Consider the following 22,640-nt stretch of genomic DNA (forward strand, 5'->3'; position numbering starts at 1 on the left):
GCTTGCATTCAAACAAATGGAGGGGGGAGGATACAGCACACAAGGGAAAGGGGACAAGGAGGGAAGAGGAAAATAAAACTCAGAACTCCGGCACCAATTTCTAGACAGTTGTTCTTATACTGACCAGCTGGCATAGTTCAGAGGCAGGACGTGCCTGATGGAACTGGGCCTCCAGCAAAGTGGATGTAAATGAACCCTGCTTCCTATCTTTGCTACTGAGATAGCCTGATGAAATGGCTACCCCACCCCCATGACAGCTGAGGGAGAGGAGGCTTGATGGAGCTGGCCTGTCACAACAGAGCCGGTGGAGAGAGCTCTGCTTCTCAGCTCTCCCACTGCTAGAATAGCTGCCCACAGATGACAGTTGAGATTCTGCCAGCTGTTACTGATACCTTGTGTGGCCTCTTCAGCAAGAATCTCAGGCTTATTTTCATTTGTCACAGAAATAAGGTGGGTCCTAATTATATTCCCAAGCAGGCAAATGCATAGTTTTGCAGCACAGCTCTCATTGATTTTTGGGTGGGGGGGTTGGGAGCAATTAGCATGTTGTGCTGCCTAGAAACTTGGGCTTGGGGAGAATTGGGTTCAAGACCCACTTTAGCCGCAAAAGTTCAGAGTGGACTCTTTCATCCTTTCAGCACAAATATTCTGCTTCCGTGGCTCTTAGCCGCTTCTCTTTGATGCGGCTGCGTTAAAAGATCTCCGTGTTTCATTGCAAAGCATTTAGAGGGGTGGAAAGGGAGTTGAGGGGTGGGTGGCTCTGTTTACCAAAGAAGGCATAGAGTGGGTGGAAGTGATGACTCAGAAGTGTTTTCCAGATGGGCAGATAAATTATCTGCCTTTTAATGTTCCTTTTCTTGTCCTGTGAAGAAATGTCAAAAATTCTCTTCTACCATTATGCAACCAATACTGCCTGTTTCCTATAAATAACATTGATTAATGTATAGTGTTCTGGGGCCCCATGGATAGATACAACAATTCCACCACTGCTAGAAAGCAGAGATCAAAGTGCAACTAACATAGTCTGGACCCTTCACCCCACTATTCTATACACGTATCAAAACTTAGTTTTAAATTAATATTTCATTGGTATGTGGTAAGTCTGAAAAATATTCAAAGGAGCAGAATGTGCTAAATTATTATTCAAGGCAGAGGTCTTTTTGAATGACAGGTAACCTTGTGATGTTTAAACTTTTTTGAAGGGGGTGCTGTTGAGATTTACATCTTCAATAAGTAGATTGAAATAAAGAAGTATATACATGTACATACCCTGTTTCCTCAAAAAGAAGACAGTGTCTTATATTAATTTTTGCTCCCGAAGATGTGCTAGGTCTTATTTTCAGGGGATGTCTTATATTTCCATGAAGAAGAATATGGTACACATATGTCTAATTGTGAGTCAGCCAGACTCCGTCAGGGCAGAGCGAGCAGCAGGCGGCAGCTCTCTGATTTAAAGAGACCTCGCACTGCCTGAACAGCTCCGGCTGCACTGCAGCCAATCACTGAGCTGCGCAGCGGCGCTCGCCGTTACGGTCCAGAGGAGTCAGACGCCTTACGGTAGCTTCGGGGACCTTATATTCCGGGGAGGCCTCATGTTCGGGAGAGGCCTTATTATCGGGGAGGTCTTCTCTTCGGGAGATGCCTTATATTACAGCAAGAGGCAAAACTGGAAGTAGGTCTTATTTTCGGGGGATGTCTTACTCTCAGGGAAAGACGGCACAGAGCTTTTCTTTCCCACTATACATTCAGACAAGGCTCAAATCCATGAGCTTCACCCATCTGACCATCTATTGTAGTTAGGCTTTGGAGTGGAATATACTTAAGTAGGTTATTCTTAAGCCCCCCCCCTTAAGGACCCACATTGTACCCTTGCTGAAGTGACTCTCCCTTCACAGTTTTGTGCCTGCCAGCCAAGGGGAGGAGGAAGGGATAACTGATATTTCCAGTTGTGAAGCTGAGTGGAAAGCATGCTTGCAAGAAAGGCTGCTATACCTGGAGGTGCATCTCCAAAGCTTTCGGTCAATCTTGACTGAAGCCCTCCAGATGCAGCCTTCCAGATGTGTAGCTTTGTAGCCCAGAGACCTGTAGCAATCCAGATGTGGCTGGACTACAACTCCTATCATCCCTTACCATTGGGCCATGCTGGTAGAGGCTGATGGGAGTTGGGAAGCTATCAGTATTTGAGGAGGAAGATCATTTTCTTTGAGCGTGCACTGCACAGGTGTTTACTACTGGAACTGAAAGATCGGTGGCATGTTAATTTTATGCAAACATTCTTCTAATCCTACCTTTAAGACCAGAATAGATATTTTGATCTCTTGTGATAGACAGGCCAAAGATCAGTTTGTTTATTTACTATCTTGCAGGGCAAAAAAGCAGGAAGTGAACCATGAAATTTGGGGAAAGTAGCAGAAGCAGGCATTATAATGTTTTAATAGTCAGGGAATGTACAATCCTTCAAATTTCTTCATTCCTTATGTTGTGGGAGAGATCTCACTTGATGTCCGTTGCACAGCCAAGTCCTTTGCTTACTACCAACGACGAGTGACACCCGAGAAGGTTTTTTTCTTGCTCAAACGGGAAAGGTTACAGCAAGTGATCATGAAAGTGATCAGAGGCTGAATCCTGATTTCTGTTTACAAACAGTTTTTATAGTCATATAGGTTAGACATACAAGACACCCAGTGATACAGTCTTACTGTCGGCTTAACTGCAAAGTCAGGTGTTTCCAAACCTCAACTAGCTATGCATTTTCCTGTTTATACCCTTGTTTTAAAGGTCATGCCTTTGCATGCTCTTAATAATACTTCTCTCTACACACACTCTTGTGATTTGCTCTTTCTCTGTCCCTCTCTAAAGCTATTTTAAAAAATATGGAGATGGTCTTGCTTTGGTTGCAACACTTTTGTCGTGACAAGGTTTTAGAATTGAAGTGCTGTTTGATCTAAGGTAATCCTTGATAGCTAGACTGCAAATGTTGGGCTGGGTTTGTGATTTTGCCTTAGCCAAAGAGGAAGAGGAGGACCTGTGAAGTGCAAGGTGCTCCCCACTCTTGTGTTAACTATTTAAAAAGAGTGAATTTGTAAAGTGCACGTAAATCACAAACTGTCCTTCACCCAAGGCTGCAGCAGCTTTGACTTTACTTCACAACTAATTCTACACTTCTGTATAATCTAGACAGAAAAGAGCAGTGTCTAAATAATTGTTAACTGACTTGCTTCTTCTAATCTGTTTTTTCTGAATGTAGCCTTGTGCCTCTAAGTTCCATAGAGAGTTCTAAATGAACACATCATCTTCCATTGTCTTTTGTTCTGAAAAAAGCCATTACCTGTATGAGATATCTGTACCTTCATCAGTTAAATGACCTTTTAAGTTAGCCCCTTCCACTTACTTGGGGTTTTTTCTCTTATGTTTAAAATGTAATATCCAAAGGAAGAACAAATAGGGGTTTCTGCCTTGTGGAGTATTTGTGGTGTTTGCCAATTCAGTGCATTCTTACGGAACAGATGGAGGTTGCTGGAAAAAGCTTCAGCGTCAAAATGGAAATCACGCTCCCTTGACATATCATATTTACCTCATTTGTAGCTTTGTTAAGACACTTTACAGCTTGATTATATGGGAGCCAATCTATGTCCCCCTTAGGAAATGTATCCTCAGGATAGCCATCTGACATCAACAAACAAAACAAAACCGCTGTATTCTTCATACTGTTCTTCAAATTATCCCAATTCTCATTCTTTAGATGTTAATTTCTCTTGCTTATGAGCTTGGTGTATGTGAAAAGCAATGATACTGGTATTAGAAGACTCACAGTTTAATCTTATTTGGGTTTATTTGCTAGTAACTTCCACTGTAGTCAATGGGGCTTACTCCCGGGCAAATGTGTTTAGGATTTCAATGTTGGATATTAGAAACCTTTCAAACAGGCCACCTTTTTATTTCGAATTTTCGGCTAAAAGGGAAAGAAAGATTCATTTCTCTGATATGCTAACAGATCCCTGCTTTCTCTTTGAAATGTGAAAAGTAGAATTATTTCTGAAAAAGTAAAAAATTGATCACTACTTTTAAAATGTATACTTTTGTGGGGTTGCCTTGGTAGGACAAGAATGGTTATTTTGATCGTATCCGGTAACCTCATGTTATTAATCTAAAGCAACATTTTAATACGTTATGTTACTCAAATCCATATAGAATGGATTGTTAGGAAAGAGTTATGTAATTAAAATGAAGATATACTTTCGGGTTATCAGCTATTTTCTTCAAAGAAGATAACCACTTCATTTGCCTTTCCAATCCAATAGTTTATTGTGTCTGACACCCCCCTTTTTTATATACATAAAGCAAAGGTATCACTGGAATTAATCAGTAGCTAGAACTGCAGATGTAAAACTAGTTTTTGATTGGGATGCTGACTCAGCTATGCACTGTGTTATTGAAAGACTAATGAAATAAGTATTTGTGTGAAGGAAAGTCAACAAACGTATTTTACCATTCCAAAGGGCACAGTGTTAATCTCTAAAGGCCCAATTAACTAGTTATGAAATTATGAAATTGTTTATTTACTCATTCTATTACTTCTGAATTTTTGTATGGCTAATGGTAATAAAAATTATAATACAAATATATTCGGTGGCAGCTTGCATAGATTCCCTGTTTCGTTAGCATGGACCAGTCTTGGGTTCTTTTTCTTGTTGTGATACTAGAACATGGGTAGACTTTGAACTTGTGGATATGGCTAATGTTTATAAATAGACCCATTGCTTAAATAGTATGTTGTCTAAAAGTAAAGCATTATAATTGTAACATACTTTTCAAACTCCCAGGCAGGTCTTTCCCCTCGTCTGCTCCCTGATCCTTTTTAACTAGAGATACCAGCGATTGAATCAGATAACTTCTACATGCAAAGCAAGGACCACTTAGCTATGGTTTTACCCCTAAGTGTTGGTGTAAGGCTTCCTTTCTTGGTCGAGGCTGACTTCCCATTCCCTTTGGTTCAGGGACCAAGTGCTTGACACTGAAGATCATAATCTCTCTTTGTTTATAATGCACCTGCTTATCTTTTTAAGAGTGCTGTGGGCATTAATAATATGGTGCTTACAAAGGACTCTGAACTGAAAACACTGAGTGGAATCCTAATTGATGTCGCTCCTCTAACAGAAAGCATCAGTTGGTGAAATGAGGACCCTTTTGAACAGATAAGATATGTGCATGCATTTGAAGGCTGCAAGGAGGAAATTAAATTGCCCAAAATTATCGCCCTCCCTGTTCTGTTGACAGATGCCTTCTTTCAGTGGAGTGACACCAATTGTATTCCATCCTCTGACAAGAGCATTATAATATATCGGAGATATTTAAAAATCATCTGGCTTAAGGCCAATATAAACAACAACAAAATGATAGTGTCCCTTGGTTTTTTTTTCCTGAATTGTATTTCTCTTTCTCTCCCTCCCTCTCTCTGTCTCTTACATAGTAGCTGCTTTAAAATTGCTTTGCAAGGCTTGTTTGTTTTATTTCTCTTTGGTCCTTAAAAAGTCTATATATTTGCATAGTTATAAATATTTATCATTTTGTAATTCTGGGTCTCGATGGCCGCAGCTATGATTGATCCTGTTCAGCATGCCCTGATTAGACCTTTTCAAAGTGTGGAAGCTTCTGTAGTAGGATAGCTCTCTTGGGGTGGTCCTCTGCTGAAATTTATGAACTGTGCTGAGACTAGCTTCAATTCCGCTGCTTTTTCGTGAATTTAACAGTCCTCTTAACCTGGAAAATCGTCTTGCTCTGTGATAAGGCAGGTGGAGGGGAGGATAAACCTAATACTGAATGTTTTCCCAATCCTTTTAGTTGGATTGTTGCTCTGCTTTCCAACCTTGACAGCTTCTCTAGACAGACTATAGTTCAAAATTGCACACTGGTTTGCTCTAAGTTGTATATTTATTTAAAACATTTATACATTGTCTTTTTGTCAAAAAAAGTTTGAGGTGCCAAGTCAGACCATAACATTTGCAATAACATTTAAAATACTAAAAACAGCAGTAAACACACACACAGAGAGAGACAGACACCATTACAGTATACTGCATCATCAACATACTTTCACTTGAACTGTGGTTCTGTTGTAGCATTATCACATTAAGGGGAATGGCCTCAGCTTAGTGGTAGAGCACATGCTCTGCATATATAAAGTCCAAGGTTCAATCCCAGCTTTAAGAGCTAGTGCCAGTCAAAATAGTACAGTATTGGGGTAGATGGACTATTGGTCTGACCGTGTGAGGCATTTAACTGCCAAATAAATAATGTGTGTTACCAGGAGCAGAAGGTTTGGGGATTTGATATGTCTTATAGAAGTTGGAAGTTTGCCACCACTCCCTTTCTAATGTAACATTATACACCTTAAAGTTGTTAAGCCTGAACATTTTATGTTTATGGAGCCTGACAAAAGTGATTCAGACTAAGATTAATGTTAATTATATTTTTGTTGACCTTAGACAGTAATCAAATGTCTTTCAAATTTCATCTGCTTTGGATAAGAACAGGTTTTCTTTTTCATAGATAGATATTGTACTGGGCTTGTTTTGGCAGCACTCATACTAAAATTGAATGATACAGAGAAGATGATTAGCATGGCCCCTGCACAAGGACAAATGGCAAAATTCCATAATTTTTTATGCTGGCCTGTGACAATTTTTCATATAAGATATATATAATCTCCAGTTGTGTGGAGATACTTTCAGTTCAGTTAAAATAAATGAATAATGCCTAGTACACTATTTTGTCGAGCCAGAAATATTATATTCACCAGACACATGAACTGTTTTCTCTTTCTAGGGTCCTCCAGGTGCGTTAGCACTTCAAGATTCCTTTAAAGGGCCATTTTACCAGGTATGGGCAGTTATTTTACATGGGACGTTATGGAAGATATATGTGCTTGCACAACTTCTAATTTCATGTATCATTTGACAACTTTCCCCCAAGATTTTAAATATTTGCTAAATGTCTGGGTTACATAATGGGTTGTTTAGAAAGCCATCATCTGGAAGGGAGGGGAAAGCAAGCATACAGATGGACATTCTCAACCTTTCTAGTTACAGGTCAAGGGGTATCTTCTGCAAGAATCTCTTTCATGGTTACAGATTAATTTTTCGTGTATTTTCCCATCCCGCCAGCTGACCCCAAATGCACAGCCCTTCATTTTTGCCCATTGTGAAACATGTTGGTAACATTCCTGCAGAGTTCCTGGGGATTTTGTTTTACACCTTTCGAAATTGGAAAAAAGTAAGAGAGGTTGGGTACTTAGTAATTGACGGGAGGGGGCATGTTCATACCATGTAGACACATCCCATCAAAGACTGCCCTGTAGTGTGTATGGTAAACATTAGTTGAAGAATCAAGAGGTAGAAAATCTAAAACACTCCTCTGTGGACACTCTTGCACCAATGTGCACATGGGAAAATTGGATCTGGGTTATCACTTGCACGAGATGACAGCCCTGCATTTTATATATAGCCTTTATATATAGAGCCAGTGTGGTGTAGTGGTTAAGAGCGGTAGTCTCGTAATCTGGTGAACCAGGTTCGCTTCCCCGCTCCTCCACATGCAGCTGCTGGGTGACCTTGGGCTAGTCACACTTCTCTGAAGTCTCTCAGCCTCACTCACCTCACAGAGTGTTTGTTGTGGGGGGGGGGAAGGGAAAGGAGAATGTTAGCCACTTTGAGACTCCTTTGGGTAGTGATAAAGCAGGATATCAAATCCAAACTCTTCTACTCTTCTTCTCTTCAAACTATTGGATCCAGTAAATTCAGTGCCACTACAAAATGCATTTCCCTAAATTCTAAGCTTGCCTACTCAGAAGCAGGCCCATACAGATCAATGGGACTTAACTCCTAAGAAAGTTCACATGAGATTGCAGCCTTCAGTATACATATTTATTGTGCTGTAGCTTTTACTGTCTAGAACCCCACTGGGTTTGAGTAATTTGAAATGCTGCTTTCTGCATATGTCTCCTAATCCATTCTCTGGTATGGAGCAGCTAATTACATTGAGATACCCCCCCCCCATAGTTTGTTTCTTGTAATCTTTCTTGGTGTACTTGGCATCAGTTTTAGTAGCCATCTAATTTCACATTATTTAAGATTAATTTTGTGGCAGGTGACATGAACCACAGTGGAGGTCCTCAGGGTTTGATATACATCTGTCTGCAAGATTCATGTTTCTCACTACCATGAGGCTCTACAAATTCTTAAGTCATCTCATGTTTCCCAATTAATATCTTCTGGCCAAACATGGGCCAGCTGTTTTGGCTTCAAGAAATTAATCATCTTTTAAATCCTCTTACAGTACATCAGCAAACTCCTCATTTCTGCTGCCCAGGGCAAAGCATTTAATGACTTATTTCCAAGCAAGCAACTTGCTTGAAGAGGAGTGCTAAGTTTGGTATTTGGGATGATGGAAGATGACTCACCAATCTAAACCTCAGATTTAGATACTTAGACTCTCTGGAACCAGAGATTCAACTCACAGCAGGGCTGATCCTGCAAGCCTGGTGATGAATTTTCAGAGCAGTATATCACATTAGCAGTATTTAGGAGAACAAATTGTCCTTTCTGGATGTTAAGGAACTATTAAAATGAGTGATTGGTCTTCATATGTTTGACATAAACATCACCATTCTCTTGAAATTATGTTATGTGGCCAATAAATTTCCCATCATTGAGCCTAAGAATAAATTAATTCCTATATGTACAATGCATATTACTATTACTATTATTTACTCACCCTTCCCCCTAAGGTCCCAATTTAAAACAACTTACAAACACAGAAATAGGATGGGTCCTAAAAATGTACGGTACATCTCAAGTATCAAAAGCCAAGATAAAGAGGTGTATGTGTAATGTATTTAAATCTCTATATGGTAAAGGGATTCATGCAATATTCAAACGATGTTCAGATTTTTATAAGTGTACATGATTAGTTGCCAGATCTGTTCCTTTGATTTTAGCAAGTTTTCCAAGATCCAACAATAAACTTGTAATTACTAGGCTAAGATTCATTCTTACATAGGCGCATGGCTCAATGGGCTCCTGTTCTCCACTAGAATTTGCTAAACGTATTCCTGTATTCCAAAGCTGAATGTATTCCTAGTCACAGAAAGGGAACTCTAAAGGTTCCCACCTACATCATAACTAGGTATCTGCAGATGCTTTGTTCCATTCTCTCTCCTGACAACCACCATCGTAAAAATCAGACAGTCAGGAAAGATAATACTCATCAAACCCTGGCCGATGCACCCAAAATACTTCTGTGGTACTGCGTTCAAAATTTTCATACCTCCCATACAAAAGTATGTGCAATCCTGAGATTTATTGTGTAGAACTGTATGTGTAGGTGCTCCCTGAGTTAAGTAAGCTGTCTCACATTGAATAGAGGCACAGATTCCTGATTTGTTAGGCAGTCTAAAATAAAGCTGCATTCATAGGCCTCGGCTCGAGACTTGCCATCTCTGAATGCTGATGTTAACATGACCTGACATTCCTGCTAGGTGGTTTGGAATCCAGCTTTCTATTCTCTATTCTTCCAAAGCACCTTTCCAATCCTACCCTCCTTGCTAGTTTAGCAGGAAGGAACCAACTCATACTTCTCAGATTCTTTCTTCCCCCTTCCACCCTCCCCCACATTTTGAAACTTCCAGGTTGCTTCAACAGAGCATGCTCAGAAGTTCATTTGAATAAATGGAAGTCAAAGCTTTGATTAGGATTTTAATGTTTCACTTTAAATTGGGCTTTATTGACATACTTTAAATTGGGCTTTATTGACATTTGCTTACCACAAAAGTGTCTTTATAAACCCTCCGAGAAAGGAGCAGATGCTAAAGGTTTATGGCAAGGTTAGGGAACCTGCAGTCCTGCGCCAAATTTGGCCCAGCATGGGTCCGAATTTGGCCTGCAAGCCTGTTTTACCAAAACCTCACCCACCTGATATCATATGCATGACAGACAGAGACATGGTTGGATTAGCTGCATGAATTGAGGTCCTTGTGGAAAATGTAATTGTGCCGCTGGTCCCTGCAGAGAAAGCAGGGTTGAACTCACCCCACTTCAGGTAGTAAGTCTTAAGGGCTAGCATTGTTTATGTGGCATTCACCCCTATCCACTTCCCAGTCTTGAATACTCTGGATGGACTTGTGCAGGTAGACTCTGGCTGCAGTGAACAAACTGTGTACCTCTGTTATTGCCAATTCACATAGTCAACTTGGCATGCTGTGTGAATTAGCCCTTGACTTTCTCCCTTTAGCTCTCCTGCAGGAATTTTTGCCTATAACCAGCTGTTTTATCATTTGAAGCTCACATCTTTACCATTAGAGAGCCCATTGTTACTTTGAATAGATTCACATTTAACAGTTTCTTTTGTGTATGCAAAGTCATTTGCGTGATTTATATGGAGTTCTTGAACTGGAACATTTCCATTAGAATAAATTTCCAATATTTAAAATTTATATACATTCTGAAAACGTTGTTTTGTTCCATTTCCCTGTTTTGTCATTCTGATGTATTTTCCCTCCCAATTGTGCTTTTAATGAGCAAATAAAATGCACATACTGTTCTGAAAAGTACACTTATATGCAATGCTGCGTGTTGAGGTTACAATGAAGAGCTTGGAAACGCTTGGTATCATTAAGAGACAGTGATTTTGCTTAAGGATTCCTAGTCTGTTAATTTTAAAATGAACCGAAGAACCAAAGCTCAGAGGCGATACATCCAAACGCTCATGTGAGGAACGATCCAACTATCAAGGTTAGACTTAAAGCTATTTTCATAAAAGCAGGGAAAGAGGAAACAAGAGCCACTCATTCGGTCTCCACTATTTCTACTCTAATGACTGAAGCAGGACTCCAGGACTGCCACAAGGAAGATCTATCCAGTCTCCCTACAGCTCAAATAGGGGACTTGGAGCAGGTTGCCCAGGGTTGGTTTTAATAGAATCTGGGCACATATCTGAAGAAGCTTTTTCCAAGGATACACAACTGGTGTCATCATACCTGTTAAGATAAACTGAAAGCATTTTTAACTGCACAGACTATGGACCAAGTTCCAAAAGCAAGGGCATGTTCTCATTGGCTGACCTAAGAATTTCCTTGGCCTAGATGTTGGTCAAAGTCTGAGGCTGTAGTGTTTACTTTCTGGAAGAGCTGCAAAGCTCTCCTCTATAGACCGATGGAAACTCTGCAATTTCTGAATCACAGAATCATAGAGTTGGAAGGGACCATGAGGGTCATCTCATCCAACCCCCTGCAATGCAGGAATTTTTGCCCAGTGTCTCGAACACACAACCCTGACATTAAGAGTCTCATGTTCTACTGAATGAGCTATTACGCTAAGTTCAAGATGTATATACTTTCTGAAAGAGCTGGGATACTTTCCTCTTTAGACCGACAGAAAGTGTGTGGTTTCTGGTTCACTTTTACTGCATATGTTTCTAATTTATTTAATATTTTTATATTATTTCCCCTCCTCCCCATGACCATGAAGGTGTCTGCATGTCTGGGTGTGTATTACTAGGGGCTTCACTCACCTACCTGCTCACCCCTTTGGCAACTGCCCTTCCCCCACATCTGACCTAATCCCCCTCCCTTAACAATATTGTTTTCTTTTTATTGCAAGAGTTATCAAGAAAAAATGGGCTTGAAAGGAGCAAAAGGTGAAAAGGTATGTAATTCGCCACTCAGGGATTTAGGGGTGTCATGGTTTGTTTGTCTGCATGCGTTGGCTGAGAAGTAAGCATGGCTTGCACTCACTAACAGCCCAGGCATAACTAAATGTTGCCATACTGTCCAAGTATACCCTATAATCTGCATGTGTAGTTTGTGCATAGATAGAAATGTGTCCTCTGAATGTTTTCCCTGATGCATTAGGTTACAATATTTTGTTCTGTACTCTATTACTTTTCCTGAAGCCAGCTCAATACTTGTACGTGCCTTGACGGTTAGCTCTTATGTTCCTGTGCCGATTGTTGTGGGTTACACATTCGGGCGTTTCATGTAATATAGTCCATGTAAATATTAAAATGGCTTATACTCTGTCATAGGGAGAGCCTTCGGAGAAAGGAGAAAAGGGCGATCCAGTAAGTACAGCCAAAACATGTCACTGTGGTTTCTTTCTAGTATTTATTCTTGGTTTGCTTCATACAGTCGGTGTATTTGCAGAAGTCTAAATAATAAAGTATGAATGTAAAAATATCACAGATCTCATATTGCTGCTGCTCTGTTGTCTACATGTCAACGTGAATCATTTTCAGGAACCTTCCACAACTGGTACTTTCAAGGTGTTGTCAAACTATAGGTCCCAACCAGCATGGTTAGTGGTCAGGGATAACAGGAATTGTCTAAAACATCTGGAGGGCACCAGTTTGGGGAAGCCTGATTTACAGGTAGCAAGGGGTAGGGACTTTTGGCTCTCTAGATGCTGCTGAACTACATCTCCCATCAGCTTGAGCTGTCATGGGCTGCATGGCACCAGCCGGGATAGGCAGGGATGCCAGGTTCTGTCAGAGAAGGAGGAGCCCCCCCCCTCCCGCCAGATTCGAGGTGTGGAGTGTTCAGGCAGTGGCAGGGAAGAGGGTTCTGCACCTTTGCTGCTGTACTTCCCAGCAAGGGAAGAGGATTTGGTTTAGTTAGTCTCTACACACCTCCAGAGAATGAGATTTCCAGGGTGGAGATGGGGGGCGGGAATGTTTGGAGGGTAGGACTCAGGTCCTCTCACCAAGGACTTGCTGTTGTCTGCGATAGCAAGAACATTTTTCATTCATCTATAGTTAGAAGTTTAACATGCCATTCTCAAAAACATTTTTTGTAGGGTGCATCAGGGGAACCTGGCCCTTCTGGACCCATTGGAATTCCAGGACCACAGGTACATAGGTTATATTTAGTATACAAAATACCACGTTGAAGCTCTGTGTTGCCCTTCTTCTGATTTCTAATCCTTTATTTAATACCGTTAATTTTTTAAAAACAGTCTTCTGAGCTATGTACTTGCACAAAATGCCAAAAATATGCGCAGTATTATGGGTTTTTCTCACAAGTTCTGCTGACACCTTAAAATAGTTGAATGCTGTCCAGATCCTGTGTTATTTCTTTGTCCTGTAGTGCCAAATAAACAGTTAACTTGAATGTTAAATAATCACAGCAACTGTGTTCCGATCCAATGACCCCTCTCAGTTGTCTTTTACCAACCAAATTTTGATATGCTGCTACTGCTCCCTGAAACTGATAAAGAAATCATATTATTTTACTTTATTTATGTCTGAATGTATATGACACCCTTCAGTTTGCAAAATGCATAGAGCAGCTAACAAATAAAAGACCACAAATAAATCCCAAATACATTTTTTTAAAACCCCCAGTAAAAACAGCTCTTCATTGGAAACAATAAAGTCAATTCAAACTGAAATGTACAGGTGTTTTTCTCATGTTTGAAGAGCAGAACAGAGTAAATAATAAAGAACAGCAGCTTCAACATTTCTATTCATATGTAAATGTCAATCATTTGAAAGTGCTATAAAAGTCTGAAAGTTTCACTTCTTAAGTGCTATAAAAGTCTGAAAGTTTCACTTCCCAAAGAAAAGTAAAAAATAAATAAATGCTCATTTTCAAGTTTTTTTTAAATAGAATGAATTCATTTTTTTCCTGTGAATTCACATGTAATATTTGGCATGATTGCAATAATTTTTTTTTTATGGTCTCTCTCTCATTTGCTATGAAATATACCTCAGGCACATAAAAGAGAGAGAGATGCACTTCCTCCTTGAATAAAATTAATTTATACAGCCAAAAGGCTTTGCAATTCTATGCTTTTATTCATAAAAATTCATTCTAGAGCTGTCTCCTCTATAGCGAATTTTAAAGCTAATGGTGTAGAGCTCTATTTAAAATGCCCCATTTGTTTAGATGGATTCTAGTTTATTTCATTTTCCCCCTCCCCTAACACTTAAGGAAACCGAAAGAGAGCAAGAACAGATAATGAAACTCACAGCTGGAATGTCTAATGCAATGTAGTTTAGGCAAAACTGGGCAGGATTTTTTATTATTTTTGTAGCATTTTAATAATGTCACACTTTTTTTGATTACATCCTTTGAGTGTATAAAACCGACTGGGATTTTTTGTGCTTTGAGAGAAGACAGATAGAAGAAACTGAGCCCAAGTAAATAATATCACAGGATTTTTAAGGAACCCCAAAGTATCAGTAGTGGTCAGTGGGGCCGAGCACCATAGGGCAGCATTGCTTACTTGGCTTCCCAATGTGGATGCTGCTACTGGTAACCAAGACGGAGAGGAAGGAGGTGACAGGGATGCTGGTACAATGTGGGTGCAACAGTGGGAGCATCTGATTGGCTATGCCACTGAACCATGCCAACTCCCCACTGCCTCACCCCTCTCGGTTACTGGCAATGACCTCCACATGGGGAGCTAGGTAAGTAATGCCAACCCACTGACTACTACTGGAGAGCATATAACTAGTCCTTTAACTGTACACCTGAACCATGAGGAACTAGACCCACCCACTCCAAAAAGGAAGAACTTTTCACTCTTTGAGTTACAGGATTTTAAATGGGTGTGTTCTTTGCTAGTTTTGAACACCTTCAAATAAGGCTATGCTATATGGACAGTAAATGAATTTTTAGCAAACATTTTAATGTGGCTACTATACAGGAGGAAAACCTTGGCGAATCCCACTATCTACTTAAAAGTAACCCTCTTTTAACTGGCCAAGTGACATAAAAACTCACCACCCTGGTCTTTCTTTTTAATTAACTAGGGCTTAACGGGAGAACATGGAGTACCTGGAAGACCAGGGATTAAAGGAGAAAAGGTATGTTTTGGTGATACAGAATAATAATAATTCTCAAATTAGGTGAAAGACTCCTAGGAATAACCTTTTGGGTGTAGCTGTCCAGACTTAGTTATGAGCAACATCATCCAGTATAAATTATTGCTGCCTTCTCGTTACTGAACAGAATAGGGATTCACAGTTGAGGCCAATTTTCCTGTTACTGCAGACTCATATCTGTATATCTATTGAACAGATGCAAAAAAGCAGAAACATATCCCATTGTTTACTTGTGAGATCCTTTACCAGTCTGCCCCAGAGCAGTGTATGTCATTAAAATAGGAAACAATACAATAGAAAAATAATAAATATAATGAAATGATTCAATATCTGCAGCACACAGGAGAAATTAAAAAAGCAGTACAGTATTCGTCAATTCTCAAAAAAAAATGACTTTAACAAACTGACAATTATCCATCCCTCCTCCAAAAGCCTGCCAAAAGAGGTCAGTATCATGAAGATGCAAGATCCACCTACTTAGGTGCTGCATTAGATGAGAAAGCTAAGGCTACTGTCAATATAGCTAGGAGGGTGCCATTTTTGAAGCAGTTAATTGTATTAGTAACATGAGTCCTGACAGCAGTTCAAGAAACGAAGATGTTACTAGTCATAATTCAAACCTCTAAGACAAAACATATTAATGAGACATTTCTAATTACTTTCTCTGACTTTACCATTGTTTTCATCTATATTACATAGGGGGACTCTGGTGGAATCATAGGCCCCCCAGGGCCGCCAGGTTCTAAAGGTGACACAGGACCTCCAGGATCAAGCCTTCTAGGAAAACCAGTAGGTATCATAGAGTTACGTGGCAGAAGGGACCGTGAGATCCTCAAAACCAACTCCTGTCCCAAGGCAGGGCCTTTCACATATGGGCACTTCAGATATAAACTCATATGTTAATTCAGAGTGAACACGCCACAAGCAGAGTGGCAAAACTGTGACTGTGGAGCAGAAAGATCCCAAATGTTAGTAAAGTCACTTAAACAATGCAGACGGAGTCCAGAGAGAAGATGAATCCTGTTATAAGGATTTTGTTTAGGAAACTAAACAAAAATGGTGTATAATCTGAGGAGAAATAAACAGAAAGGGCCTGTACCTAGCAAGGAGGCATTCAACCAAACATATGGAGGAAAACTCCCTCAGAACTACAGAGCACATGCTACCTCAGCATCTGCTAACATCCTGCCGCTCTGCCTGGTTGCTAAGCAACACGACCTCCACCCATTCCCTCTCTTGGTTAGTTGACTTTAATGCTGCCAGAGGTACCCATTTAGTTGCACACAGAAATTGTCATTTTTTTCTTTCTACACTTAACATCTTGGGTCAGATTTCCAGGCTTTTGACCGTACTGTGTGTGTGGTTTTTTTTACTGGTTAGAATCACCTCCAAAACAGAAAACAGCCATTTTACAGCAAAGTATACAACATACCCTCATGCCAACCTAGCAGTTTGAAAGCACGTCAAAGTGCAAGTAGATAAATAGGTACCGCTCCGGCGGGAAGGTAAACGCCGTTTCCGTGCGCTGCTCTGGTTCGCAAGAATCGGCTTATTCATGCTGGCCACATGACCAGCCATGTCAGCCAATAAAGCGAGATGAGCGCCACAACCCCAGAGTCGGCCACGACTAGACCTAATGGTCAGGGGTCCCTTTACCTTTACCTTTATATAACATATCATGGTTCCTTCACACACATGCTTTTGTTCATGGTAGATTTTCTTTTCTTTTATTTAAAAAATCAGGGACCAGCAGGCATTCCTGGAGCACTTGGTCCACGGGGGCCTAAGGTAGGGGAAACTGTTAGAATTCGTGTTTTTGCATTTCCTGAGTACTGAGTTCTTTTAAAGGTTCATAAACAATGGTTTGCTCCTTCACCAGGGTGAAAGAGGTCTGCCTGGAGTACAAGGGCCTCCTGGAGAGATGGGTCCAGCAGGAAATGGAACCCAAGGTCCTCCTGTAAGTACATCCCCTCCGCCAGCTTTTTGTGATGTTCATGCAAGGCTAATAATGCCCTATGTAAGTCACAATTACTGAGATGATACAACCTTGGTAGTGATCCTCCATTTAATATGTGATTTTTGATGCACCATTTCCTTTCCACTGTACAGAAATTGGGCATTTTCCGAAGGGATGAAGTTGTTGCAGGGTTTGCATCCAACAAAATCAGCTCATTTGTGAGAGGGTTCCATTTGTACAACAGAAATTCCCTTCCCTGTCCTCTCCTCTGTGCTCCCACCTCCTCGCAATCTCCTCTGAAGGGTTGGAGATTTGGGGGGAAGAGGCGAGCCGGGTGGGGGTGGGAGTTCCATGTTGGAACTTGAAACCCTCACACAAATGGGACAATGCCATTTAATACATCCCCTCATAGTATTTCCAGGGTCACACTGCAGGGTATGTAGTGTTTTGTTTAGTTTTATACGTTCTGGGATATCTTAAACAAGCAGCTACATAAATGCCTTCCTAATCTTGGTTTTGGGAATGGGAATGGAATTGGAAAGGAATGGAAAGAAAGGAGTTACACATTGCTACATCACAGGGCTGGTAGCATGGTCCCAGGCTTTCTTCAGAGTGTAACTGTACCTAGAAGCACAGTGGCCTACTTTATGTTAGAGATTAAGGTACATTTGGAACATATTGTTATTTGTCAGCCATTTGTTTGTTTGTTTACTCATTTACTTATAGTTGTATAGCACCTTTTTCTCCAAGGAGTGCAATGTGGTATACATAGTTCTCCTCTCTTCGTTTTATCCTCACAACAACCCTGTGAGGTAGGGTTAGGGTTAGACAGAGAGTCAGTGACTGGCCCAAGGTTATCCAGTGAGCTTCATGGCTGAGTAGGCATTTGAACCCTGTTTTATTATTTTAAGGTGTTTAATGTTTTCAAAAAATTATTCATTGCTGCTAACCCAGAAATAGTACCTCGGGTTAAGAACTTTGCTTCAGGATCAGAACAGAAATCGTGCTCCAGCGGCAGCAGAGGCCCCATTAGCTAAAGTGGTGCTTCAGGTTAAGAACAGTTTCAGGTTAAGAACGGACCTCCGGAACGAATTAAGTACTTAACCCGAGGTACCACTGTATATATATATAAAAATATGAACCTAGAAGTTTACCCCTCCTCCATTAGCTCACTGTAGTCTATACAACTGACTGAATGATGAAACAACTGGATCTCATTCCACCTGCTGAAGCATTGTGTGATCTTTTTATCTGGCTTTCAGTGGCTAGGGTTAACATACCATTTGGAGGTTTGGTTTTAGCATATAAAGCCTTCCAATATTTTTATGCTTTTAGTAAAAAAATCATTCATCATTTTATAGTTTGTTGGTTTTGTTTTGTTTTTTGTTTTAATCTGGTTACATGCCTTAAGGTTTCATGGTAGAACAATTTAAAAACACAAATCAAAACAAATGATCAATTTTTGCAATACATATCCTACCATGAGAGGAATACAACTGTGACATGCAGAGTCTCGTGACCAATACATGATAGCTGGGGAATGTTAATCTTCCTACGCACTTCACAGGGGACAATTTTTCCTGAGGATCATTGATATATCATTTCAGTCTCCCCCACACACTGGCCCTCGTGTTTCAACATTGCCCCTGGCCTTTAATGTCGTAAACAGGGAAGATGGTCAAAATGTTAACTCCAGAGCATTTGATTTTACAAAAGGCCAGCAAGTATTGTGTTTCCCATGCTGTATCATCTTGCTAGTCAAATGTCACCATATTTGTCAATAAAGAAGGATGCATGTTATAATAACCACGGTCCTGAACTGTGCTCTTAATTACAGGGATGCATTGCATTTTCTGTTTGATGAAGCCAGATTAATAAAAATTTCTTCTGTTCGAATTAGAAGCAGAGGGCATAACTCATGGAATAAATTGAAATAAATTACTGTAAATTCACATTCTGGGTTTGAAGCGAGCGTAAGCATTTTATTTAAAATATAAGTAGGCTTAAAAAAATTTGTTCAAAAACTTCCAACATCTGCATTTCTTTAAAAGATTGTGCTGATTTCAGTTTTGTAAAATAAAATACAGTTGTCTTATGGATCTCATAGCAACAATAAACTTTGTAGCAATATAACTGTGTAGGTATTTGTGGATTAATTTTACTGAATGGCCATCCAGTATAGCCAGCCAAATATATGGGTCACTCTCATACTTGGCAAATTGCTTAAGTTTTGGGGGGAAATGTGCTGGATATTATCTAAACCAGGCATAGGCAAACTCGGCCCTCCAGATGTTTTGGGACAACTCCCATGATCCCTAGCTAACAGGATCAGTGGTCAGGGATGATGGGAATTGTAGTCTCAAAACATCTGGAGGGCCGAGTTTGCCTATGCCTGATCTAAAGGATTGTTAAATCACACCCCAGGTAACCCTCCTCTCACTGGATCAGCAAGCAGAGGTGTTCATAATGACTGTATATTTCCATTTGAAATTTATACCTCATGAGAATGAAAAGAGGGCTACCCTAGAGGGCTGAAATATACAGAACAACAGCAGGCTTCATGCAGGCGCAGTCTCCTTTTGGTTAGAGAAAGCCCTAGGGATGAGGGGACTTAAACAGCTGTTGGGAGGTGGGGACTTTCAGTCTTGGGAACTGATTTTATAGGGTAAGATTTACTGGGGATGGGCTGCTGTGCTCATTAGGCCTGACACTCAGCCAAGCCTTTGAAGATCGTGTTTTTGCTAAAAAAGAGTTACCTCTAACTTTGATCTGTGATTTACTACCAGCTCTCTCTTTGACAGTGCCTGAGAACTGTAATCAAATGTACTCATGTATCACACTGCGATTCTGTACCTGTGACTTGTATTTCTCTTTCATTCTCTCTCTCTCTCTAGGGTCTTAAGGGGCCTCCTGGGGCACCGGGCTTCCAGGTAAAATACAAAATGGGAAATTGAGGTGAATGCTATTTATGCCTTTATCGTCCAGCTATTTCTTGATGACCCAACTTGTTTCCACCTCAGGGCTCAAGAGGACCTCCTGGATTACCAGGTACTCCAGGAACACCAGGGATCGATGTAAGTACTAACTTTGCAAATGCTGCAATGGCAATTTGTATCCCTTATCAAAGCCAAGAATGTAAAATACAGTACTTTTAATATATCTGTCCATAGGGTATTCCAGGACGTGATGGAAAGCCAGGACTCCCAGGGCCTCCAGGTGACCCAGTATGTATATAAACCAAGGCTCTAATACAAATGCACTTGAGGGTGAATATTGCAAATTTACCTAAAGAGCTGCAAGCATATGAAAGTTTAGGCTTATGTGTTGAATTAATTATAAATAGATTCACAGTTTCAGTCACTTAGGATTTTGTTTGATTAGATGTGGGGAACCTTTGGCCCTCCAGATGTTGCTGAATTGCAACTCCAGTCAGCCCCAGCAAGCAAGGCCAGGGGTAATGGAACATATAGTTCAAAAAGAATATAGTGCAGAAGTGTGGGAGTTGTAGTTCAACAATGTCTGGAAGACGAAAGGTTGCCCAAACCTGAGCCTGATGAACACTTGTACTGTTGTTGCCTGTTAAAAACAGTTACTGTATTTGCATTTGAAAGGTCTAAATTATCTTAACAGGAACACAAGTTCAGATGGCCCTTATAATGACCTTCCTAGCTGTCTCTTTTGCAGGACTCTTGATTGTACTACATATGGAACTACAATGCCTCTGATGGTGAAGGGAAAGTCAACAATGAGTTTTACGCTTTCCTGATGCAATTCAATTCTAGGCTAGATCTGCTGTTGGCTGTATTTTGAGCTTTGAATATTGCACTTGGGAATTTTGAATCTACAGTTGCAATTTATTTAATTTATTTGCACCTTAGACTTTCTTTTTCTTTTTGTAGTATTTCCTGCCAGTATTTCCTATGTCATTCTATTTCTTTGGAGAGCTGCATCACCCTCCTTTATTATTAAATATGGACAATGCATATAGTCATGTTTTGCAAGGGTGCTCTATTCCCTCCCTGATCTGTTTGTTTGTTTTCAGGTTGCTCTTCCTCTTCTTGGAGATATGGGTGCTTTATTGAAGGTAATTGCGTTTTCTGGTTCCCTGCTCTCTGTCGATAGTTGGCAAAACCACAGAGGCAATCAGTTTTGCAGTATCGATGCTAATCTACTCTTACCTATAGAGCCTAATTTTTATGTTTCTGCTCTGCTCTTTTGGTTTACCACCTGATGTCAGAAATGAGAAACCCTTAATGCACACTCTTGGCATATCTGGAATTAGCACATGATCACGGACCACCAGTATTCATTCTTAAACTGAAGGAGGTCACAGTGCTGACAAGGCAAACTGTTTTCCATGTTGAAATCCAGCATATATATTTTTATTGCATTTATATCTCACCTTTTCCTCAAGGTGGTATATACATGATAATCCCTCTCCTCATTTAATCCCCACAACAACCATGTGAGGTATGTTAGGTTGAGAGGGGGAAAGGAGAATGGCAGTCTTACCTGGCAGGGGTGGCCATGGACTTAAAAGTTATGGCTGCCTTTGTGACAAGATGCATTACTACTTTTCTGAAAATATTGCCCACCATTTTCGTCTTCATTAGGGTGATCCTGGTCCAAGAGGTCCCCCAGGAATCCCAGGTAGAGAAGGGCCTAAGGTGAGTTCCTGAAGCAAGAACTCTGTGTAGCTTTCTGGTTAATGAAGATGTTGAGCATGGTTGCTTATTTGTAATGTTTTTTACGTTTTATTTCCATGTGCTCTATTTTGCAATATTGCAATTGCAGGTTGCTGTTGTTGTTTTTTTAAATAATAATAATGAGCAGTTGTTTGGCTGTATTTGTTTGCCAAACGGTAATTAAAGTGCCCTCTGCACACACAAAACTGGAGCTGCCTGGCTAAGGAGCATTGATAAGACAATTCACTAACACCGTGTCCCATTGAACTGGAAGTGTCTAAGGGATTCAAGCCAAAAGGAGGAAGCTTCCATCAATTATACAGTTGCAGCTGACTTGTATTGAACAGGACTTACTTATGTTTGTAGAATAAGTCTTATAGAAGGATATTGGCCATTGGAAAGAGCTTTGCCAGATGATATAGCATAGCACTTTGTTAAGTGGCATGTGGAAACACTAGTTGAATTCTGCTTTCGGGTGATTACAGAAAAGCAATGCCTCAGCAGCACTAAAGAACTCTAATATTGCAGTAGCATACATAAAAAAGGTAAAGGACCCCTGACAGTTAAGTCCAGTCGTGAACGACCCTGGGGTTGCGGCGCTCATCTCGCTTTACTGGCCGAGGGAGCCGATGTTTGTCTGCAGACAGTTTTTCTGGGTCATGCGGCCAGCATGACTAAGCCGTTTCTGGCAAAACCAGAGCAGTGCACAGAAATGCCGTTTACCTTCCCGCTGGAGCGGTACCTATTTACTTGCACTTTGATGTGTTTTCAAACTGCTAGGTTGGCAGGAACTGGACCGAGCAACGGGAGCTCACCCTGTTGCGGGGATTCCAACCGCCGACCTTATGATCGGCAAGCCCTAGGCTCAGTGGTTTAGACCACAGTGCCACCCATGTCCCAGTAGCATACATACTCGTGCTAATTATAGTCTCATTCGCATATATCCAGGCTCCAGAGTTTGACTCCATAACTATGTGAAGTTGGACCTTTTCATTCTGTCTGAATGGATATTCCATAATTGTTGTTTTATTGGGTATTATTAGAGATGCATGCAATTTTTTTCCAGGGGGTACTCAAGGGTACGCAATACCGGCACTTCTTGTTGTATGAAAGTGCGGCAC

At 40.6% G+C, this 22,640-nt stretch overlaps 1 protein-coding gene across 8 annotated transcripts in view; it reads left to right on the plus strand.

Annotated features, from left to right (window-relative positions):
* Nucleotides 1–22,640, plus strand: part of COL19A1 (collagen type XIX alpha 1 chain) — a 186,063-nt gene that overhangs the window by 126,296 nt on the left and 37,127 nt on the right. For 7 of the 8 annotated variants that reach the window (XM_083607147.1, XM_083607148.1, XM_083607143.1 and 4 more), the window contains 13 exons: nt 6,826–6,879; nt 11,655–11,699; nt 12,079–12,114; nt 12,846–12,899; nt 14,806–14,859; nt 15,577–15,666; nt 16,621–16,665; nt 16,757–16,834; nt 19,729–19,764; nt 19,855–19,908; nt 20,005–20,058; nt 20,877–20,918; nt 21,448–21,501. In XM_083607147.1, coding sequence (XP_083463273.1) covers nt 6,826–6,879; nt 11,655–11,699; nt 12,079–12,114; nt 12,846–12,899; nt 14,806–14,859; nt 15,577–15,666; nt 16,621–16,665; nt 16,757–16,834; nt 19,729–19,764; nt 19,855–19,908; nt 20,005–20,058; nt 20,877–20,918; nt 21,448–21,501 — 696 coding nt within the window. The remainder of the gene's footprint in view (nt 1–6,825; nt 6,880–11,654; nt 11,700–12,078; nt 12,115–12,845; nt 12,900–14,805; nt 14,860–15,576; nt 15,667–16,620; nt 16,666–16,756; nt 16,835–19,728; nt 19,765–19,854; nt 19,909–20,004; nt 20,059–20,876; nt 20,919–21,447; nt 21,502–22,640) is intronic. The other variant, XM_083607142.1, reaches the window with a different exon arrangement.

This window comes from Podarcis filfolensis, assembly GCF_964270895.1.
Source record: "Podarcis filfolensis genome assembly, chromosome: 3".
NCBI lineage: Eukaryota > Metazoa > Chordata > Lepidosauria > Squamata > Lacertidae > Podarcis > Podarcis filfolensis.